This window comes from Meleagris gallopavo, chromosome 15 (assembly GCF_905368555.1).
Source record: "Meleagris gallopavo chromosome 15, MGAL_WU_HG_1.1, whole genome shotgun sequence".
NCBI lineage: Eukaryota > Metazoa > Chordata > Aves > Galliformes > Phasianidae > Meleagris > Meleagris gallopavo.
In genome coordinates this window covers 2,078,174-2,102,228 of record NC_139418.1, presented here as the reverse complement: position 1 = coordinate 2,102,228, position 24,055 = coordinate 2,078,174, and the positions used below count along the sequence as shown (strand labels likewise).

General features: G+C 46.7%; 1 protein-coding gene across 4 annotated transcripts in view; it reads right to left on the bottom strand.

Annotated features, from left to right (window-relative positions):
• SIL1 (SIL1 nucleotide exchange factor) overlaps positions 1–24,055 on the bottom strand; it is a 90,036-nt gene that overhangs the window by 47,431 nt on the left and 18,550 nt on the right. For 3 of the 4 annotated variants that reach the window (XM_085236867.1, XM_085236869.1, XM_085236868.1), the window contains 2 exons: positions 20,811–20,925; positions 17,453–17,588 (listed from right to left, as the gene is read on the bottom strand). In XM_085236867.1, the coding sequence (XP_085092993.1) occupies positions 17,453–17,588; positions 20,811–20,915 (241 nt within the window). In that variant the 5' untranslated portion in view covers positions 20,916–20,925. Of the gene's footprint in view, positions 1–2,060; positions 2,236–17,452; positions 17,589–20,810; positions 20,926–24,055 lie in introns of those variants that run through there. The other variant, XM_085236870.1, reaches the window with a different exon arrangement.

The window sequence follows — 24,055 nt, the reverse complement described above, 5'->3', positions numbered from 1 at the left end:
GTTTCCCTCACCACATATAATGAAAATGTTTTTAAAACTTCTTCAGAATCCAATCCCTCCCTCTGTGAATCAATCTGCAGCTAAAGGAGAACAAAGGCTCGCAAGGAAGGTGCTTTCCAACAGGTAATACTTGGTCAGACGTGTGAAAGCATCAGTTACATTTGGACACTCGGCTGGACCGCTGCTTATGACTGCCAATTTAAGCTGAGCCAGCGCTCTCCCACCGCACCAGTATTTGTGCTCTCTGAATTGTAAGCACGCGCCGAGGGTTGGGTTATTCAGGCCCGCTGTGCCCCGCAAGCACTGGGCTGCGGCTCCTGCCAAACCCACCTGCTGCCTTGGCCAGGAGAGCAAAATGAGCCAGCTGCCAGCCCAAAATCCCATCAAAACTCAAACACCTTGCAGCAGGAGTTAGTGCAGAGGACAAGAGCTGGCAGGCAGGCGTGGGGCAGGGAACGGCGCGTCTGCCGCTCCATGGGATGCTCAGATAGAGAGCGATGGCAGCGAGGGCGGATGCTAGCGAGGAAGGCTCTCGGTAAGGAGTGCTGGGAGTGCTCAGGGAGGACATATGGTGCCTCTCTGATGGGAGGCACTGCTGTAGCATCTGTTGATGTATCTGCCGCTGCCAACACGGAAAAGCTTCGAATGGCAAAGAGCTCCTTGCAACAAGTGCTTCTGCCCTTCCACCTCCCTTTCTGCAAAGGATTCTCTGGTTTGCACTACGACAGCAGATAATACACCAGGAAGGAAAAAAAAAGCAATAGCATGAAGGAAGCATGCTGGCAAAAACATATGGTCTCACTTCATAAGCAAAACCTTATCCCCAGCTTTGAGGCAGCCATTTCTTACGAACTACCCCACACCCCTGGATGCAGCATGATGCAGGTGGCTTAGCAATTCAATACAAAGGACTTAATTTATTTTCTGTACTCATATCAGGCTCGATTCCATGAACTGCAGCAGTATGGAGAGCAGCTTGCTCCAAAGCTCTGGGCAGCAAAAAGAAAGCAGGGATCGGAGGTCCCAGCCACACTGGGCTCATTTTGGCTCTCCAGCTCCATGTGCTGACCTGTGTCTCACCGTGTCGCCAAGTCAACATCAAGCAGACCTGTTATTTACAAAAGCCAGTCATAAACCCTCGCCAGCTCACTGTTATTTATTCCTAAACTACTTCATAATGTCACTGCAACCTGTTAAATAACTGTCATCCCACAGGTGTATCTGTTATACTTGGAAACCCATCTGGGATACTGCACACTTGTCTACATTCAGAGAAAGCAGAACGTAGGCAGAGGAGGACAATGGGGATGACCAGGAGAACTGAGAATCTACAGAAGGAAGAAAGATATTTTTCCTGCCTAATTTAGGAATCTGGTAGATACTTTTTTCTGAGTCAGGCAACATCGGCTTCTTTACTGTGAAAAACATTAGCACCTCCAAAACATCATCAGCCATGGTTGCCTTCATTATCTGTCCTAGAGAGGGAGAAGTCACTCAAAGAGCTTCTCTTTCTCTCTCCAGAGAGCACCGAGATGACCACACACAGAAAACTGCCCTGAAACAACCTGGTAATGCATGGAAAGGAGCAGTTACTCTCTTAAAATCATACAACTGTTTGGAAGGGACCTTTAAAGGTCATCTAGTCCAACTCCCCTGCAATGAACAGAGACACCTCCAGCTAACCAGGTTGCTCAGAGCCTCATCCAGCCTGACTTTGAGTGTATCCAGGGACAGAGCATCCACCCCATCTCTGAGCAGATGACGCTGTGCACCTCAGACAAGGTGTGAGTCATGGTATATTGACAGCACCTCATGGGCCTCTCACATGAACTCCACAGCTTGCTGCAGCACAGCCAACACACTACACGACAAGCAGGGCTGTGGCCAAGCAGATCACTGGCACCCACTCTTGGGAGGAATAATCCGGGGGGACCAGCACCGGTGTGAGAAGCAGGGGCCTGAGCTAGGCCATGCTGAATCTGTGATATGAAATGACAAGCTGAAGTCTGAGACTCAAGGAGAGAAGCAGGGGCAAAGACAAGCCAATAAAAGAAACCCACCATGTTTTCCAAGGGAAGGCTGGGAAGCTTGAGCAGGGGTCTTCGTGACCAGCTTTAAGTGGCGTCTGTTCCTGCGCTCACCTTCTGTGCAAACAAAGCACTCAAAGCTGAAACTGAAAAGACAGACACAAACCACAGAGGAAAAATCCTCCCTCTGCATGGCTCCAGCTATCCCTGGGAGCGTTTCAGGACGTGCTGTACTGCTGGCAGAGCGCACTGCTTAATGCCTGGGATTGCATCTCCACGAGATGTGTGTCAGCTGGCCCACCTCACACTGCACGGTGTGGTCACAGTACAGCACAGCACTGCTTCCACCCGGCCTACAGCATCCACCAGAGCCAAGAGAGCGCAGGTCTGCAGACAGTTGGACAACATTTCCCCTGTTAAGTGCTGGAAGGTGCCTGATCCGAAGTGCCTGGCTGTGACGAGCAGAACATATCGAGTGCAACGTCTGCCAGCTCTGCTGCCAAGCCATAGTGAGAATGAATTTGAATAATAAAAGCTGGAATAAGAAGATGCCTTGGAGAGCGTGTTGGTATAGTGCTTTCCTAAGCTTCAATTTAAAGCCTCATTTCTACAGCTAATGCAGTCGTAAGGGACATTAGCCTAATTTTTGTCAAGAGAACTTGTCAACACTGCAGTATTTAAGACAGGCACTAAGGACTTGTTTTATCTCACAGATAGATCACTGAGAAAGAAAGTAGCTGTGCCATGCTTGATTCACAGCAAAATAAATAGACATTCTTCCTGGGCCTCACTGGGAGATGCTGGGTTTTGTGGGGGGTTTAAACAACGCGCACATCAGCGGCCTCACACCTCGGCCAGTGTGCAGTGCACCCCTGCAGCAGGAATCAGGTCCAAACCCACGAGAGATTAGGTATGGGAACCCACAGGAACGTACTTTAAACACCCAAAGACATAAAAGTCCTGTCCTTTCACTTCTATATACGTTATGTAAAACACGTCCTGAAGGGTCTACTGATGGTGCTCATTGCTGTAATCACAGACAGCTAGCAGACTGTAACTTCAGGGCTAGCGGTAGAGAATTGGCTTTGTCTCCTCAGCTGCTCAAGAAGGAAGTTAGAATGGAAATTGCCTGGCCTGATTTTGGGAGATGCTCCGTGAGTCAGCAGAAAGAGAAGAAGGGGGGCCATAACCTGTATCTTCAGAGGAAAAAAAACATTTGCACGATCCTGCTCCCATCATACCCCTGCTGATATCTTTGGCATCTGTCACAATGCAGCCGCTCAGTGATAAAAACTGCAAGAGCCTTAATATATTCTAGTAAGCCAGCCCTGGAACACGCTCCTTTTGTCTGAGCAAGGCTGCTCCCACTCCAACAGACACTGTCCCTGCAAGCTGCCCTTGACATCCTGGCCTGTGCCTTTCCCCTTCCGCACCAAACAGGAGCTTTCTGAAATAGTTAACATGCTCACACAAGCTCACAGCTTCATGCTTTCCATCCACCAGCCTCTGAGCTGCGTTTGCAACAAGTCCGAGATAATAATGTTGGGGCCAAGGCAAAAACGCTCATGTGAGACCTGCAGCTTCCTCAGTGCAAAGACAAAATGCCCTTTCATTCGCAGGAGTGTGATCTGGGGCTGCAGGCTGACAGGCAGGACAGCTCTGCTCTGCTACAGATTCTGTGCTCGCAGAAGAGCTAAATCATTACGATGGCCAGAAACATCCCCTGGGAAGGAAATCCTCTCAAAGATAAATCAATAACCCAGTGTAATTTTAGCATGCAGCCAGGAGAATTTACATTGCCAGGAAGGTTGAGAGCTCTGTCACAGAGATGGAGCTGCAGCAGAGCTGAGTGTCCTGCAGCGCTTCCCCAGGTGAGAACCCAGGCTCAGGGTGCTGGGCACAGCACAGGAGCTCTGCAAGCAGCCTGGACTCCAGCGTGCTAGCACTGCTGTGGTCCCAGAAGGACACAGCAGTAGGCAATGATGTGGCACAGCTAAAGTTCCCTGTAAGGAACCTACCTGCATCCCAGCTGCCCTCCTCCATAGCCACGGCACAGCCGGCAGATGCTCTTGGGTCTCAGGGATAAAAGCACACAAACACAAAGCAGGATGTAAAAAACACAGAGCACAGGGGAAGCATCACAGCCACTGCCTTTATCCCCTGGCTGGGGGTTACAGGGGCTCCTACCAGCAAGAGCATCTGCAAAATAAGGCCAGACAGTGATGCGCTGCAGAACATGCTGTGATTAATGAGACTGCAATTTACGTAATTATATTAATGCAAAGTACACTTGGACCAATAAGTTCAAGGCAACTAATGACACTTTACAGTGTGGTTCAACACCAAGCAGTAACTCTGGTGAAAAGAGGAGGGGGAAAAAAAAAAAAAAAAAAAAAAAAAAGGACCCTAATTATTCAGTAGTTCTTCTCCTTGCAGATTCTCAGGGTCAGCTTGGAGGAGAAGGTGGCCTGAATTATATTTTCGTTTCCAGAACATCAACAGAATCGTTAAGTAAGTTCCAGCAGCAAGGTCGAAGCCTGCCTGTAGTTATGCATGCTGGCCCCTCCTGCCTGCCAGCTCCAGCACACCGTCATCACCAGGAAGGTGTCAGGCTGACGGTGTCCTCTGTGAGCAGCTCTGAAACACAAGCACCCTGTGATGTCCCTCTGGAGATGTGGCCGCTGCGCCACTGCCATCTTTTTCCTCTGGCTCCCAGCACAGAGGGATAAATTACAACTAATTCCTCAGAAGCTAAAACTGGTCTCTGTGAAGTGCAGGACTTGAACCTTACTGAAGATAAGCTTGATGAGCAAACACTCCAGTCTACTCAGCAGCAATTTACTGCATACCTGTGCCACCTACATACTGCACATCTCTGTAACCAAAGCACCAGGCAGACATGCAGCTGAAGCACTGAGGTCCTGGGACATCCACAAGTGCCTGGGGAGCTCTGGAGCAGGACCGCTCAGCATCCTGCTTCGTTGAGGTTACACGAACATGTGCCATTCCACCTGCTCTCCTTCAGCCCCATCAGGCTCTCCCAACAGATATGCCCACACCCTCTACGTGCTCACACATCCTAGGTGCCTCTGTCTGCAAATCTGGTTCCGCAGGAGCTCCAGATGTGCCCGTGTTTCCATGCTATTTCAGCAAGTCTTGGACTTTGCACCTCTAAAACACCAAGGGCTGTCAGCAGAGCTGATCCAAAGGATTCACACCAGCATTGATCCAAAGAGCTGGAGATGCAGTCTCATCATCCCAAACCCAAGTGTTACATTCTTTAGGCTCCCACAATGCACAACATTACGCTGCCCAAGAAGCAACAGCAGAACAATTCTGTAATGGCAACACAAGACCACACAAACACACCTCCATGCTCAGCACAAAACCAAACCCAATGGCAAAACCTGAGGCAGATGGTGACGTTCAGAGGTGCAGTGTTCCAACACTGCACTCATGTGCTACCAGCAGGTAAAGCTCTCCAGCCAGCTACCAGGCTCAGCAGCATCATGAAACCTGCAAAAAGCCAACTCAGAGATGACTGGGAAGACATGTATAAAGTAATCACACGGCAATTTGTGTGCACCCAAATGTCCTGCAACAAAATTAGAAATCAATAGCAAGAAGCAGGAACCCTCAACCACACAGTAAAATATAAAGAACACTTGTAACATTGATTTTTTTTTTTAAGTGTCTATGAGAAGACAGTTGCAAAGGAGTCTGAGAAAGCAAAGCAAAATGCCTGAGTTGAAGCCCTTTTTCTTAAAAAGACATTAATAATGGATTTTCAATGCAAGAAGAAAAACTGAAACCCACACCAAATTCTCCTGGTAATAACAGCTTTCTGCAAAGCCCAGCTATTAACGTAACAGGGACGTCCATCAATCAAGCACACAGAAAGTACTTCGAGAGCTAAAAAAGGAGCAAGCAAACATCTGCTTTTGGCAACTTAAATTTTGTCCTTAAATGCAAGGAACATAATAAATTATCACAAAGTTTAAATTGAACTCATTTTTTTCCACCCTGGACAGCTAAGTGCTGAGCACAGGGGTAAAGGTACATAAACACAGCGCTGCTGTGATTTGTGCCTGACAGAAAACGGGAGAAATAGGCATGATTTCATCTGTAGACTGAGCAACACTTGAAAAAAACCTTTGCTGTTCTCAACACCAACACAATGAGCTCCCAACGAGTGGCAACACCCACAGCGAGGTGACAGCAAGCGACTCTGAGCTAGCAGCTTCAGCTACTGCCTCTTTGTACTTGAGGAAGTTCCTAGGAACTCTTCTCCACTTCCAGACATCCTAAACCTGTCCAAGACTCTGTTTACGTGCTGAAACAATATCAAGGTGGGATGAAAAGGCACCCAGGCTCGCTCCAAGATGACAGTCACATCCCTCCTCATTTCAGCTCTTTTCCAGTTCCTGCACAGTCCCCACATGAAGCTGCAGGCATTAAGACAGAAATGCTGGCACCAAAGGCCTCCCTGCTCAGATCTCGCAGCGCTCCATGTTTCAGGCCCATCCTCCCAGACAAGCACTGCCTGACTGGGGCGTCAGCAGCAATCCTAACAGCTGCTGGATTGACACCGAAAAAATACAGTTGGAAAAGAAAGTAACTGAGGTGCTCCTGTGCCTCTGATACTTTCTTTCTTTAAACACCACCAGGTCAAAACAAGCAGGGGAGCTAATGAGCAGAATTTACTGATTCAACTAGAAGGAGCTGCAGGAATCACTGCAACTAAGTCTTAATGTATTCTGAAGAGTGACACTATAAAGTGATGTTATAGAAATCCGTATTTACCATCTCCCCATGCTTTCTGTATCCAAGGTGCTGTGTTACACTTAATAACAGTATTTCTCCCCAGCTGCCAGTGTTGCAAATCCTGCCTGACACCTGACAAGCGAATGGTTGGGGTTAACTTGTCCCCCCAGCACGCACGTCTCCACTCAGTACAAAGAGTTGGTAGGGTGCAAAGGGATAAACTATAAAAACAGCAGTGCCCAGATGACACATAGGTGAGTACAGACCACTTTCTCATGTGCTGGCTCCACTGTGATAACCATAATGCAGCAAAGTGTCCTTTTCCCCCTCCTTCACAGGCAGGACCAATGCAGAGAACAGCAGCTGTCGTAGGGAGATGCCTACAGCTTTGTGTGAGGGTCCTCAGCTCCACTACCTCTGAGATGTGCCTCTCAGTGACTTCACATCCAGCTTTTAGATCTTGAACACAATGTCCTCAATGTGGTCTTCACGGAGAGTCTTGTTTTATCTGTTTGCGTAGCGTTCTTCAGGCTGAGAGAAAAATCACCTCTGCACCCAGGCAGCGCCTTGGGTTGTGGATGGATGCTTGAGAAAAGAAGATGCTATCATCCAGCTGCTGTCTGCATCACCTGTGCTGCAGAGCCGCCAAAACAAATCAGGTAAAACCATCTCTAGTCCAACTCAAGTTAAAAAGAAAACAAACACCCACAAAACCACACCATAAATCAGACTATCAAGTATAGAAGAGACTGAACAGTGGAAACAGACAGTGTTTGACCTAACCTGAGGACTTGTGCTGTAGCAAACAAAGGGGAGTGCACACACTGGCTCCCTGCAGAGCAGTTGTATTAACACCTTTCACAGACACAGCTGGACTTGGAATAGCCTCGGCTCTTCCTCCTCCCCTCCTGCCAGCAAACACGGGCTTTCCACAGGCAGGGTGAGGTAAGAGCCATCCTCTGGCTGCAGCCTCGCTCCGCTCACGTTGCAGTTCAGGCTCATTCCACTCCAGAATGCAAGCCAAAGTTTTGGAAAAGAGTAGTTGAGGAGAACAAAGTAAGTAGGAAGATGATAAAATGGGGCTTAGGATGAGAAAAGCAAAAAGCCTCTTGCCTCAACTTTCAGCCTAGACCCTGGCCCCATGGGGCACCTTCAGTCTATGATTCAGGCAGCTGGCTCCAGCCCTGCTCAGATCCACATCTCCCAGGTATTGTCTGAGCCATAACTTCACCTCACAGGGTCTCACCAACTCTTCTCGTGTTTGTTCCATGCAGGTTTCAGCCCACGTTTCAGGAAGGAACAACCAGCATCACCATCAGGATTTGCAGCTCTCTGTGAAGCCCACCTGAAATCTTCTGTGGTAAGAAGGTACTGTCCTACAGTCACGTGCTGGTGGAGGCTGCAAGGTTGCCCAGCCCTAGCCCTGTTCAAGCAGGAACACATCAACTAGGCTGCCCAGAACTGCATCCAATTGAGTTTTGAGCATCCCCAGGGATGGAGAATACATGACCTCTGCAGACAACCTGCTGCAGCATTCAATAACCTCGCAGTAAATCAATTTTTCCCATATTTTAACATAATATCTTCTATTTCCTTCCACTTGTTCTCCTGTCCCTGGGCACTGTTGACAAGAGGACAAGGCTCACCTCCTCCATCCTCTAGCAGCTCCTCACACAGTCCAGGAGCCTGTTGGCTACCTTTGCCTCAAGGACGCTTTGCTGGTTCACGTTCAACCCCGTGCCCTCCAGAACTCCAGGTCTCTTGCTGTCAAGCTGCCTGCCAGCTGGCCACCAACCTGCACTGGAGCAGGGGGCAGAGATTCCTTACAGCCCACTTCTCCATCCTCAAAAGGGCTGTCCCTTTTTTTTAGCACCTTATTACAGCTCTCATTACTGAAGATACCAAATTTCTGCACATTAGCACCTGCAGAACAGTGAGGTAATTAGCAGGCACCCGGTTAGCACATTAAGTGATCATATAATAGATGAAGAGCAGGTGGGCTTTGTTTCAAATAAGCAGAGCAGATTATATCAAAAGGTAAATGCATCTTAAAATACGGTCTTGAAGATATTTTAAGAGGTGCTTTTGGAAATACCACCAGACAGAAATAGAAAGGCTTCACGTGGGCTGTGTGACAAATTCTAAAAATAAAAGCTGGTCTGGGGTTAGAATGTAAATTGTTGGTTAGATCTATTTATTCACACCCTGCAGTGATGGCACAGACACACAGCCTAATGTTTTTTTCTTTTACTTTGCAGGATCATAGGCACATTCCTGTTATTGCCATTGCTGCTTCCACGGTCTTTACAACCCTGGGAGATCTCCAGCAGAAGAACAGAAGAAATACCAAGTGACAGACTGCATACATTAGCTCAGGATTCAGATAACATCCTGTTGCAAGTGAATGACCTGAGCAAAACTTCCTGCAGTCTGAAGGAATAGGCAGAAAATCAGGACAGAGAAAAAAGCATCTCTGAATTGAAGGAAGGTATTTTGAATCAGAGACGCTATCTCTGATTAGAATTTCCAACACCACCACGCTTACTCCCTCCAAAATGTAAATACGTAATAAAAAATTAAACTTGAATTCAGTTTTATGAGAGATCTTGCAATAAATGGGAATTAGTTCTACAAAACGTCAAAACAGACCCAAGGAGATTACATTTCTCTCCAAGCTTGTGCTGCTGGAGCAGAGCTGGAAAACACAGATATATATACATTTTCAACTCTCAATCTTCCTCGAGATGCTAAAGGAAGCTGTTTCAGTAAAGCAGACATTGGTTTCAGCATGCATTCAAAGAAGAACAAATGCAAAACAAGCTTCCAGACCACAAGAAACATCAAATACCCTTTTTAATTTATACCCCAGACAAATTCCTTGCAGATTCTGAAATGAAGAGAGGGCAGAGAGCAAACAAAACACATTGCCAAATGTGTTGGCGATGACAGCATGATGGATATTTAGCCTTTCCCTCGGAAGAGGAAGGTGCTTTCAAGCAACAATGGAGGAGGCAGAGCACCTGGCTCAGGGAAGGGTTTGTGGAAAGAGAATCTGCTGCTACTGTGACCCTATCTAAATGTATGGAAATGTTAAAAAGAATGGCTGCAGCCACATCTGAGTGAGAGCACTGACTGGAGCCAGGAACTGTGAAGGAGCAGGGTGAGTGTGCACTGCAGGAACCACTTCCCCACCCAGCAGACATCTTTGTGCTCACTACTTAAAATCAGCTTTTATAAATATCAGTGAGGTCTTTGTGCTCATACAGGAAGGAACGACCAGAGCAGGATCATAGAAGACATATTTTCTTCCTAATTATGAAAAAGATCATGTGAACTTGTCAAACACACAGCTGGGACCCAAACCACATCTGTGTCTTCGGAAAGGGGTTCAGGAATGATCATTCTGGTCACACGAGAGGGAAGATGCTCAGACAGGAAATACAGGATTACTGAGGCTGGATACATTCTCAACATGCTCTCCAGAAGGGAAAACACTTTTCTTCTAAAGCACTGTTACAAGCTTGAAATAAATAGGCAGGCTGTTAGATAAAGACAGTGATAAAAATAGATCTGTTATTAAATACCTCTTCTTTAATGAGGTTCATCCTTCTAAACAGCCACAGGAAGGTTATTAACGTTATTACAGAAAATACAGCATGCTTGCACATTAAAACTAGACTAAGACATTTCTCATCCTCAGCACACACTGAAGTATCTCTGGAGCTCACAAGTTCACAGCATCCCTGGCTTGGATGAGAAAAGATGAGAGGAATGAGAGATTTGCCTGGGAGGAGATCCCCACAAATGTAAATATAACCATGTGAATAATTCCTACTGCCTACATCCATCACCACACAGCTGATATACCTTCTCCTTTAACTAATGCTATGTTTATAATGCCAGCCAGAGTATCATCAAAGCTAACTCTGAAAATACTTTGAAAAAAATGGAGCCTAGTTTCCTATGGTTGCACAAGAAAAGCCACTTGACTCTACGACACCTCCATCACTCACACTGCAACTGCTCCAAACTAACCACTGCGGGGGAATGGGCTCACACAACAGCCTGCAGGAGTCACCAACTTGTCTCATGTGAAAACACATCAGTACGTACTTTTTTCAACTCTGTCCAGTATCTGAACTATCGGCTGTGCTAGAGAAACTGTGAAACTTTTATCTGCACTTGGAGGAAAAAAAAAAAAAGGGCTCCCAATTCATTTCTCTGAACCTGACACCATCACAGACGTGCTGCTGAGAATAATGGCTGCAGAACTTCTCAGGTCACAGAGACACAGGTGAGAAACATGGGGAAAATCCTCCGAGCTGGGTCAGTGCCTGGGGGGAAATACAGACCCACAGCCCCATGGATACACCTGTCAAACAAGAGAAGCAGAACATTCACTTAAATGAGAGTTGTTTTTTTTTTTAATGTGCTTGTTCAGTTACTGGTCTGTAAAGTTCTGTCATTTGCTATGGCTTCCCACTTCAGAGTGTGAAAGAAAACGGCTCTGCACCTCAGCTGTCTCCAGGAGAAAGTCATCCTGATGCCCTAGCACACACTAATGTGGTTGTTTCAAGGGTGTTTCAGTAACATGGGACAACGGCGACCACATTCCCAGCAATGACTTTTTATGCGAGGAGATAGTGATAGGACAAGGGGGAACAGCTTTAAACTAAAAGAGGAGAGATTTCTGGTAGATGTTAGGGAGAAATTCTTTTACTCAGAGGGCAGTGAAGCCCTGGCACTGCTGCCCAGAGAGCTGTGGAGCTCCATCCCTGGAGGTGCCCAAGGCCATGGATGCAGCCCTGGGTAGCCTGAGCTGGTGGTGGGCACCCAGCCCATGGCAGAGGATGAGGGGGCTGTAAGAGCCCTCCCAACCCAACCATTCTATCACTCTGTGATCACCACATTGGCAGCCACAACAGCACCTTAACAGCATGTTGAAAAATGCTTTTATAGACAGTATTTCCAAGTTCAAAGAGCTAGCATCCTTCAAACACTACCTACTTGAACACAGGTTTCACAGACTTCCCATCAACACACTTTGTGAGCATCTGCAGCAATAAGAACTCGCTTGGTTTTACACCTCAGCACTCCACTGCACGGAGCTTCAGTCCTAGCATCTCTGCCAGAAAAGACTTCCAGCACAAGGAAGACTCCTAAGGAAGACAGTGCTAAGGAGATCATCCATCCTGTAACATGAGAGTGAGAAGTCACAGAAACCACATGAGGATGGAGAAGCCAAAAGAAGAGAGTACGGAGGAATTCAATAAGAAACAGGACAGCAGGCGTGAGATACTTCTAAGATGCCAAGAGCAGGAGGTGAGATGGATAAAAAGGCAGAGGGAGCTGCTAGTGGTCATAACTCTAACTCCAGGCTCTGAATATTCACAGTTGCTCTCAGAACTGCTTGGTCTTTCCTACTGGCCAGAGCAGATGGTAACAACTCTATAGTTGCGATTTTTTCCCTTCTCCACATCAGTTATAAATGTTGATTTTTGTTTATTTTAAAGAACTGGGAAAAAAGCATTTCATCCAGTAAAAATGAGGTTTATGCATGTCAGGCTTTGCTAAAACAAGCATACCCCTGCAGCTTACTGACTTTTCCCCAGCCCTTTCTCACCAGGGCTGACACAGACATTTCAGAGACCTGCCCACAACTTCTTGAGACAGGTCTGGGTCACCCCAAAGCCAAAGATTTGGACAGATTCATTAATTCAGCAAAGCAATTAGCAGGACTCAGGCAGCCTGGTGAGCAGTACAAGCAAGATATCCAGCCAGACACCGCCTCCTGACACCCAGCCAGGCTGTGGGGAGGTCTGGCACGGGACTCCTGAGCTGGAGGGGTCCCTTTGGACAGGAAGAAGAGTGACAGAGACTGGCAGGGCACTTGGCAGCTCTGCGTGCATATACCTGCTCCTGTCATCACCTTCTCCTCCCAGCTTTAATAAGCTCTGCCCAGCTTCCAGTAGTGCTGGCTCATTTGGATGCTGAGTTCTCTTGAAAGACAGACTAGCAACAAAGCTGGACTGAGTTATTCCCCATCCTCAGTCTTCCTTTTTCTAACAGCATCTCAGCAAGTCTTTCAAAGCAACTTCTGAACTTACTTCCCCAGTGCGAATGTTTTCTTTGAGAACCATGTTTCCGTATGCATAAAACTTTGTTTGTGCAGCAAATGACACACAGGAAGACCTGGGACAAATTTGAGCAGCAAAGATAGCTACTGACAGAGAAAGCAGCCCGAGGACCTTTGGAAGCTGCAGCCGTGGATATTTAAATGCTAAGTGATGTATCATCAGCTCCCCGCTGAACTTAAGATGGTTTCATCTTCACAGAGGCAGCAACAACAGCATGCTCACATCAACTTCTCTCTTGCAGTTTGATCAACAGCAGCAGTCATGGCTCCTTATTTTTTAACTGCAATATAATTAGGCACTTAGGAAAATGACTCTGCACAGTACAGATGCTACAGAGTAGCGGCAGGTAGCAGCGTGGAGCTCTGCGAGTCAGAAGTTTAACAACAGCTGAAGGTCCAAGGCCAGCCCAGCTCCTGCAGCATATGCTCCATCAGTGTAGATACAAACACCTGTCTTCCAAACCTGACAGAGATCCAGTGCTGCTGCACGTCAGCCACAAGCACGAGATTTTGCTCTGTTACTCTGAACCAAAGGAAGGCTGCCCGTGGCCCATCACTGGCTGCTCTCAAATGGAAAGCATGCAAGGCAGACCGTAAATATTTTCATTTTTGGGGCAGACAAGACTCCCATTTGATCCATCTGCATTTGGAGACTGGACACATTAATTCACAACTTTAAACTGACAGGCCAGAAAGCTGCCAGCTAGTTCCTGCCATGCTGAGGAATGCAGAAGTGCTGCTGTCACTGAACTGGACAGAGCCCATCTGCAGCTGCACCATGGCTCCCCACCTCGCCAGTCACTGCTATGGCAAAGGCAGTTAATCCTTTTTCCTTCCTATTTAATAGCTGCCTTTTCTGCTTCTTCAAAGAATTACACAGCTGTCTAGAAACTCAGCAGAGAGAAACAGCCAAAGAAAAAGGTTGGCTAAGAACAAAAACCTGAGTGGTAGTGAATGCAAGAAGGAAACAGAAAAGCAGCAAACCACTGAAACCAGCCCAGAAAGATCTCAGCTCTGCTCCACACCGTCCTGGAGCCAGGGGCAGCTTCTGGAAGTACAGGGCACAGCATTACACACATCCACTCCCTTGCTCTGCCCCAGGCACTTCCATTTGCCATGGCCAAGATGAGATGCTGGACTGGACAAGCCTTTGGTATAAACCAGCATGGCCACTCAAAGTTGCACATTAGGTTTCCTGGCATTTAGGGTATCTAACAAAGTGATTCTTTGTACAGAGTTTGCCATTACATTCTTTTGCAGCAATGCCTTCCCTGAGGAGCAACTTCTGATGCTAATGTCAAGTGGAAAAACTGCTGGTTGGTGATGTGATTAGATAATCAGAGCAACCCAATTTTCAACCATCAGAAGGAATAGCTCTTTAACAAAGAAGAAGGAAACAGGGTGCCCAAATGACAAAAACAGGTAATGCTTTGTAAATGAAGTATTAATGTGCTTTAGAATGTTGTGCTGAGGCCACATGGAAACACGGTATACAAGTGCATTTATTTACACACAAGAGCCCAAAAAACTGATTTGTTTGATACAGAAGAGCAGAACGGCCATGACTATAATAATACCAAGGGCAGACTCGTCATCATGGCCACCCACACAAACACAAGAAATGGTCCCCACTTCTTTGACAAGAACCCCATCCAAATGCTTCCAGTCGTCTCTGACATCCCAAAGACTAAGGATCAGGTTTGGGTTACACCAATCAACAAAGAAGGCCTTGAAAAGCAATAGGGTGCTCCTGCATGCTGACAGACTCGCCTCCATGCACTTGGAAGAGCTCAGTATGAGAAACAAAAGCAGGTCACTCCTGCTAGGTTTCCCCAGAGAGCTTTGAATTCATAAAGGTACTATTATCTGGTAAAAGTGCAGTTAGAACAGAAAAAAAAATTAGAAGCATTTCAAAAATAAAATTCTGCTCTGTGATGGACTTGAGATGGGAAACGATGCAATCAGCAGTGTGAACACTCATTCCAAGAACACTGCAACGCCACTCATTAAAACTCAAGCAGCCTGCAAGTTCTGACAGATGCAAACCACAAACAGAGAGAAAATCCCTGCAGACATCTTCATCATTTCCTTAGGTGATACCAAAAAAACACGTGGAGGAGCCGGGAGACTTTTGAAGGCGCACGTATCCTTTGTGCCTCGCCCAGCAGTGCCTGGTGTATTATTTAGTACCATGTGCAAAAGCAGCAATGCCTAACAAATGCACTAAAGGACTTGGTGAAGTTTCACCAACCTTCTGCAGCTCGTCAGCTGCCCGGCCTGCTGGCAGAGGAGACAGCTGATCTCCCAGCTTCCCGATTGCAGGAGGCAGAGCTCTTCGGGTAACTGTCTCTCTGTGTTTGCATCCAGCTACCTCCAGCAGCTTGAAGCGTGCACAAAGCACAAGGTAGAACTTGATCAAAACCCAGCTCACATTTTAGGCAGCGAGGGAACAACTGTACAAAGCAGCATTACATATACACTAACAATTGAATTTCGTGGAGAGATTTGACAGGTTACAGGTTGATGACACTGCTGCAGTCTCGGTGGAAATGTGGTTTGACGCAATTAGCAAAAAGGAACAAGAAAAGCAGCAGAATAAAACCGACAATACACGTATAAAATTTGAGCAACCGTGGGACCGGACACGAGCATAAAAACCCTGCACTGAGCTCAGAACAGGAACGAGATGAAAAAGGAACGTGACAGGGGCAACGGGACCCCGATCTCCCTTCTACTATTTAAAATTGAAGATCCAGAGTGTGAGTGACACTTGCTCCTCTGGAAAAGAAGGACACAGTTTGTTACACGGATACCAATAGAAGGCAGCAGGAGGTCATCCCAGAGCCGGGCAGAGGACAGCAGACTCGGAGTGTTTGGCTGCAGCCTCCCCTGGGCAGTGCTGAGCACACAGCAGTTGGAGCAGCCAGCAGGGCACGCAGCTACGGGCACAGGAATCACATCAGGAAACAAGTGAATGTGCGGAGCTGCTGGACTGGTCACACTGCCAACCTGCATCCCTCTGTGGAGCGAGCGGAACACACGTACTAACAACACCACGAGCCACACGGCCACCACAAGATTTCACTTCAGCCAAACCTGCAGCAGACAAAAAATAGGCTGGCAGGAGACTGGCAGACAAGACTCCTTTTATCCTGTTGTTTCTGACCAAAGCCTGCACACATACCTGTAATGAGAATCTGTCATGAGCAGGCCACCATTTAAGCCTTTTTACAACAGTAATTGAAATTCTTTCCCTACAGCTGACAAGTGCTCTGCTTCCATAAGTCCTATTCTGCACATACCTAATGTGGAATTTCTACAAAAATAAAATGGAACAAAACACCCAAGCAATGGAGAAGGTACTTCTCAACAAAAACGGCAATGACATTTATAATAACTGCAAGAATATCCATATTCTGCTTCAGCAAGGGTGGTAGGGATCTGCCAGTCTGCATACTGAGCAGGGACACCACATGCCTTCCATACATAATGGTACAGAAATGAAATCTAAGCGTACAGTGCAGCTTTGAGAAATTTAGGGGTTTTTGCTAGACATTTCTGTTATAGAAAGACTTGCATTTGAAAGGTTATCTTGCTCTAACTGGCCGAAATTTCAAGATAAATGGGTCCCATATTTATTCTTTCAATAATAATACTGAACGCTGAATAGAGTTCTTAGAAATTCAGAGCACTTCATAAAAATTAATTACTACTTAGTCCATCCTTCTGAGGTGCGATGGCATCACACCTGTGCATACATGAGGACACCAGTGCACAAGTGGATTAAACACCTTGGCCAAAACCACAGAGTTTACTTACTGATCATCCTAATTACCAAAGTGTGTGCACTTGTGCATTTCCACGTGTTTAAATGGGTTTGTCCTCTGCAAAGCCTTGCCCAGAGCACAGGGTTTTGCAGTGAAGCAGCCTGCTCGGTTGGTGCCTTCTCATATACGTTGTCCCATAAATGTCTAATAAAAGACACCAACTCAAAAAAACGGAAGAGATTTCTTTTGTGGGATGCATGGGTTAAGATTTGAGGAATAAAAGCTGTGGTTCATTCAGCTAAGGAACAGAAATCCCATTGTTAAGAAGCTGTGTAGTGTTACAGTGACAATTCTTAATCAGACTGCCACCGAGCAGCGTTTCATCAGCCCACACTGAGTGCAGCAGACCTGAGCTACTGCGTGCCAACAAATGCTATAAAATCTGAGTCTTGACAAGCACACAAAGAGAGAAAGGGCTTTGGAGCTAGTGACCGAGACACGTCACCACCTACAATGTGACTGGCAGCCCGCTCGACCTGCTCTGCTGAACTGAAAGCACTTTAGCAGCCACTCTTGTTGCCAGCCGGTTTGGTGATGGTGGCTTTTCTCTGTATTGGGTCACTGGGTCCGTTCCTCTTCATCTGAACAGCAGCAAAAGAATACATTGTCATGGGAACAAATAGGTATTTTTAGTTTTTCTGCAAGGCTGCTGTCGGTGGTGTCAGATGAGGTTTCAGAGGGACACTACAATTAGTTACCTGGACGCACAGCTTGCCACTGACGTGTCGGGTAAAACACTTCCAGGTCCTCGGGATCAGCATCATCATCTGTTATTGGCTCTTTCCCGCTGTCATCTTTTATGTCGCTCTCTTCTATTTTTGTAAGGGCAAATTCCTTTTGGACAGAAGAGATTCAGCTCATTAGCAATCGCATCTGGGTAATTCAGTGCCGGCTGAGAATACCAAATTTTTCCCTCGCCAGCAGATTTTTTTTTTGACATCCAAGATTCTTTCCACATGGTTAAATTTAGATTTAAAGTATATTAAAGGTTAAACATGCATAACTAGCATGACATTTGTGCTGAACAAAGCAACGCAGCTTATTTCCTATTCCAGTGCAGGCTGCAGGCTTAAAACAAGCTTCTGCAGAGCCTCACCTATCTTATGGCTGGAGCCACGAGCCCTGACTATTATTAGGCTTGTGTAACGTTGTCGGACCCTGTTTTCCCTTGCCTAAAAATATGTCAAACTTCAAACTTTTTCAGCTGAAATTTTCCACACTACTGGAACGCCTCAAGATTTATTTTTTTTTTTTCCCTTAAATGCACTTATTTCAGGCTTGGAGAAGATTTCAACCAAAATAGTTCAGCTATTTCCAAAATAGGACACATGAAAACACACCGACCGGCCCGCGCGATGAAGACACAAGCATCCTCCTCTTTGCACACACCAGTGCCCTACAAGCCCTTTCAGACAGTAAGGCAGTGCTCTACACACCACTCACCTTGCAACTGCTGCATGTGGACACAGAGGTGTGGTAGAGCAGTTAGCAGGAGAGGCATGGCATTGTACAAAGGGAAAAACAGGGATGAAAAGCAGGAAAAAAAATCCTTGCCCCCTAGGGAAAGCTCAGTATTCACTGCAAGGTCTCCCTAGGGAGCTGGTGGGAGTCACCACAAACCTCAAAGGACAAAATTATTCAGAGTGCACAGCAAGCAACAGCCTCGTACTATCTCACAGCAGACTATTAAGTGCTTGGGAAGCTGGGTTTTGCTATTCTGGTTTTCACAGGAACAGATAACCCAGTCCAGGCTAATCATCCAGATAGCTCTGTTTCCATTGCAGGGAGCATTATCTGCTTCTGATATTGCCAAGAATGACACCACAGAATAATTTCAAATAACCAGTCCATAGGGAAAGACGATTCCTAATTGTTGGCAATTAGAATAAGAGTTACAGCCAGCTCACTTCATGAAGCGTTGTGATATTAAATCTTACAATATTTTCACAGAGGGGAAAGAAAAAACACAAGATAATTAAGAAGTTAACTGGAAGTTTCAGGCCATGTTCTGCCTTCACTCCTTTCACTCCTTGGAAAAAAGTGTGTATGTTTACTGGCAGAATCTGGAAGCTTTGCATATAAATATCTGTTATCTAGCTGAGGAGAGTATTTCTGAGCAAGAGAAACAGCAGCCTGAGCAAAACACATCCAATTAGCCATGATAGTGGTAACACATTAGAATGGTTGACAAATCTATAGAATGTTTTCATTTTGCCTGTCAAAAGGGATTGAAACTTCAGAAATCCACTGGAAAAACAGAGCTAAACTCCTGCTTTCGCTCAGTGCATTAAAGGCTTGAAATTGTTAAGATTATGACAAATGGTTAAAGCTCAGTAACAATCATAAACATAAAAAGCCAGATTCTACCGATGAAAATCAATGTTAACATTTTCTGAGCCCAGACTCAACAGGACTGAAATAAATGAGTGAGTGCAGTTATTACTTAGCTTATTTGCACTGCTATATTATTATCCAAGAGGGACTTACCCATCCAGTCCATTGTAAATTTGCTGACAGGCCTCTGACTGTTCTATCTGTTGGAACACTTAATGGAGATGGCTGATGTTTACGGCCTCTGCTCAAGAGAAAGGCCCTGGTCTAAATGTTCTACATGGGTAGAAGGACGTGTCTTGGCCTGTTCAAATGTAACTGTCATAGTTTGGCCCCAAATTGCTTTGCAATACCCTGTATGTCATCAACATCTCCAGAGTGGTGAAAAAAGGCAGCACCACACATTTATGCAGTGACAAGCCACATCATTATGCAGAATCCTTTTTGGTTTGTTTTCACAATTTAAACAGTATGAAGATGTTGAGGAAACGGAAATTTCCTTAAAGGTAAAAAATCCTCCTTCCTTTGATCACTTTCAATCCACTACAATAAGCTGAGGACACTCAGCAGGGACAGCTGAGACAACCTGCAGCTTGTTCTCAGGGATGCAGCCACCACAGAGCCAATGCAAAGGGAGCACAGGAAAAGGGGATCTGAGAGGTAACCACCTACTGAGCTGATGGGACACGTGGTCTTCCACGTCAGGCTGCCTGCCAGCTCAGGTGGCACTGGGTGGCTGTCCCAACACTTGTTCCCCAGCTTTTTACTGCAGCTGAGCTGACTCCACCTCCAGCCTCCTCCCTGCCCTCTCTGCCACGAAGACAAATTATCACACCGGTACCTGACTCCACACGGATCCTAGGCCTTCAGAGCACATACTTTAATCTGCCCCTCACATATGTTCCAGTTAATAGCACAGCCCACACAACCAACAGACCAGCAAGCTGCGACACATTAGGCAGGAGCGAGCATCCAGGGACATGGGAGGCCAGTAATCCCCTATGTGGGTGTTGCTGCAGAAATCAATTTTAAGCCATAGCATAAATTAAGCTAAATAAAAACCCACACACAAAATCAAACATCCAAACAAACAAAACTCCACTCTGCACTGCTACAGTGTCCTTCATACAAGCACCTGGAGGAAACTTTCCAGATTTGATCTGGCAGGGCTGGGCACCTGGGCTCAGAAGCAAAAAGGGGGTAACTCTGCACACCTAGCCAAGTGCAAAGGGCAGACAGCTTCCACCTACTGCAGCCACAGCTTCAAAGTACCACAAGTAGCAAAATGTGAGCAAGTGAGACATGTGGACCCAAGAGGGTGCTCTTCTAAACCTGATCACTTGCAGTGACTCAACAGAGGCACAGCTAGCAGAATAACTGAGGCCATCTCCTCTTGCCACTAGTCCACATCATTAGCTCTGGCTCTTGGCACGGAGGAATATGCGACAGCCCCAACTAGAAAAAGTGACACCTAGCAAACGAGAGCTGCCCAAGAGCACAGCTCCCTTTGTGAACCCTTTTAGCTGACATTACAGTGGAATTCCTGAGGCCAAGGCAAAGTTTTCAGAAAGAAGCCCTTCTAAATTTTTTTTATTGATCAGCTATTGAGGAGGGAAGCAGTGACTGCTGTCAGACTCCGTGTGACATTACAGCATGACCAAGGGAGGTGTGACCCCACCAGAGAGGCTGAACAACCCTCTGCAAAGCTGGCACCCACACACTTACGGGAACTCTCTCGCTTCGGCTTGACCAGAAAAACCCTGCAGAAAGCAGTAGGAGCAGCAGGTTGACTTTGGCAACAGTGCAGGGGAGACCGGTCCAGTGAGACATTGCCACTCACCTGCAAAGCAAAGGAAAACAAAACCAAGAACACTTTAGAACAAATTCTCACAGGTTTCAGTGTTTTTTACACAATATTTTTCACACAGCACAGGTTCAGGACTGCGAGGTGGCAGGACACACCAGATCTAGGTGCTAGCTCACGGATCTCATCCACAGGGACACGAAAGCACAGGGTGCCGACTTTGCTGCTAATGGAGTTTATGGCAGGTAATGACAAAGCACTCTGCACTGACCCTGCAGGGGCTCACGTCTCCTGGAAAATATGAAGAGACTGCCGGGAAAAACAGAATTTGGTTGTGGTCCTGCTACAGTTTGTTTACAACATTTTACGGAGATGAACAAGATTTACTCAGCAGTTCCTGCAGCACGAGGCTTCCCCTGCCTGCCTTCGTGCTGGCCTTCCCACTCCGTGCACCAGGCTGGCTCTGCTCGTGCTGCAGAGGGACACGGCACCCACACAGCAAGCACATGGGCTCTGGGCAGAAGCAGGCCAGCAGCCAGCCTGGTCTGGAGCTGCAGGTTTATTTACCCATTAAAGGTACAACCACGCTCGCAGTGTGCAGCTCAGCCCGCCTGTCCTCGCGCTGGGTGGGGAGGGGAGCAGGCTGCCAGCATGCAGGCTGGAGAAGTATTTCCTTTGATTGGCTCTAAATTTACACGCTGCTAAATTAAACTAAATGAGGTCTTTTGAAAGAAGATGGGACTGATTAGTTCCGTTCAAACACTCCTTCATTACTCATCCCTCCATCAAGCCCGCTCCTACTCCTATCCAGGTTTTAAAGAATTTCCTCCCATACACGCAGTCCTAAATATCTTTCTCCCTCTGTTGTCCATCAGGATGGCAAACAGCATCACAGTTTTTCTCTCCTCGTGCAACCACCTTCTACTTCCACAAAATCAAAAATAAGCTTTAAACAGAGCTGCCAGGACCAAATCTATCAGCTCTTTCCTCAGCCAAACTTTCCCTGATGCCAGCGAGGCTTGCACCTGAATTGGCACCTGCACGAGCCTGGGCCCACGAAAGCTCCTGCTCCGTTCCACCTGGCCTGATGCACATGGGAAGCCTGGATGCTGGGGAACCACAGGTGCACCTGACACCAGCTCCTGCCAAAGGAGAAGGACAAGGAACAGCAGCTTCTATCTTGGAAGCTCACCAGCGCTCAGTGGAATTATTTTTTTTAATGTTCTTCCCCACCTATGAACTTGTGTAATTGCTTTTGGAGTCAGTGTAGCCCAACATCTTTCTTTGATAGTCTCCTCATTTCTAACAAGGCAAAGAATCACACCAAGGAAGGTGGCAAAGTCAACCTGTGGCCAAAATCCACACTTCTCACTTAGGATGCTGCCAAATGCAACATAGCTACAACTAAAACCCACAGAACTACTTGTAGGCTCAAAATCCATCAGCTCTCAGCAAGTGTATGTGCCCTTCCAGCCAATGCCACACTCAGGCCCTCAGACTGACAAAGACAAAAGGTTCCCCCCCTACTCACATGCTGATTTTTACATAGGAAACATGTTGTTCTCCTAATATTAGTGGCAAAAAAAAAAAAAAAAAAGTGGCAAAGGTGGGATAATGAAAAATTGATGTATCCTGAACATTTCACCTGCAAGTGTGGAAACAAAAAGAGAAAAGAAGAAAAAGAAATTCAACAAAGCAGTGGTTGAAAGAAAATGCACACTCCCATATAAATAGAGCTCACGTGTACCGAGGAGGCTGGTAGCAAATGACAGCACAGCCTCTTTAAAGCCTACAACCTCATGCTTGCCTGGAACACGACACCTGCACAACAATCAGCAGTCTGCCTCGGTCCCAGGTAGGCAGGAGGAGCTAACGTGAAACCTGGGGGTTTGAAGCTCCTGGAGAGAAGCCCAAGCTCACGCCTCGTTGTAAGGCAGACGTAAGCAGACGGTGTGAGAGAACTTCCAAATGGGGTATTACATACATACAAAGCATTTTTGGACACAGCCCTGCAGCTGGCAAAGCAGAAGGAATGGTAACTGTGACCCCACCTGCACAGAGAGCGCTGGCCCTGATTTACAGATGTCATTTTGGGATGCAGCAGCACCCACATACAGCTGTGGTCCATCAGTTATCAGTTCTATCCCAGCTGTAGGATGCCCACCCCTGCCAATTCCCCTGGCAAGGAGCAGGGCCTTATTTTTACAATCTTCCTCTTCTTGTGGTTGAAAATCATGTAATTGGGGAAGAGCAAAGGGTCATCCTCAAAGAGGTGCCAGCTCCTGGCAGCATCCCCTTGTAACAGCAGGCAGTGAGCCCTGCGCAGAGCTCGGCACCAGCTTTGCAGCACAGAGCAGTTGTGCCCCACGGCTCCAGAAAGGCTCCCTGCACCAGTGGCTGCAGAAACCCTAACATCCCCACTGCCTTCTCTGCTCCAAGAGATATTTTACTCATTTCACTCGCTAGCTGCACATCAGTAAGTGCTGCACAGCCCCGCAAATGCAGTTGCTGTAGTCATAGGTGACAGTTCAAAGGAAGTCAGTAACAGGAACATATTTCATTAATGCCTTCTGCTGCTGGGAATGCACCACTCTTTCATGTCCTAACTCAAAGCGTGTACTGCGCACACTGTGTCACTTCAATAAATCTATCCAAAGCCTCATCTGAATTCTGATCAGCTGCTTCATAAGAGCACACAAACATCTCCGAGAGCTCCCCAGCTCGTGCTCTGTTTTATGGCCAAGAGGAAGCAATAACAATAAGCTAATCCTTGTCCTCATCTAGGGATCAAGGGTGCAGCATGGGAATTGTAAGCCTGACAAAACAGTGTGAAAATTTACTAGTTTCAGGCTCGGTACCTGTGCAGTCAGCCTTCATTGAGACGGCCAGTGATAAGGATATGGACCCCAGCGCTTCGTGTCTACAAGCAGAAATTTATATAAAGTTCCTCTTGCTGAGCAGAAGGCAGCAGGGAGAGTGATCAGACCATGAAAGGCACCAAGGAATACATCCCAGAAACCCTTCAGCTGAACTGGTGACACACGCTAAGCACCCAGCACTTAGGTTCGAGCCAAAGTTTGACTGCCAGTAATAAACAGTTCAGAAAATTGCTTTAAAGACAGCTGTGTAAATTGGGATGCTGGACTGAGGGGATGCACTCAGGACA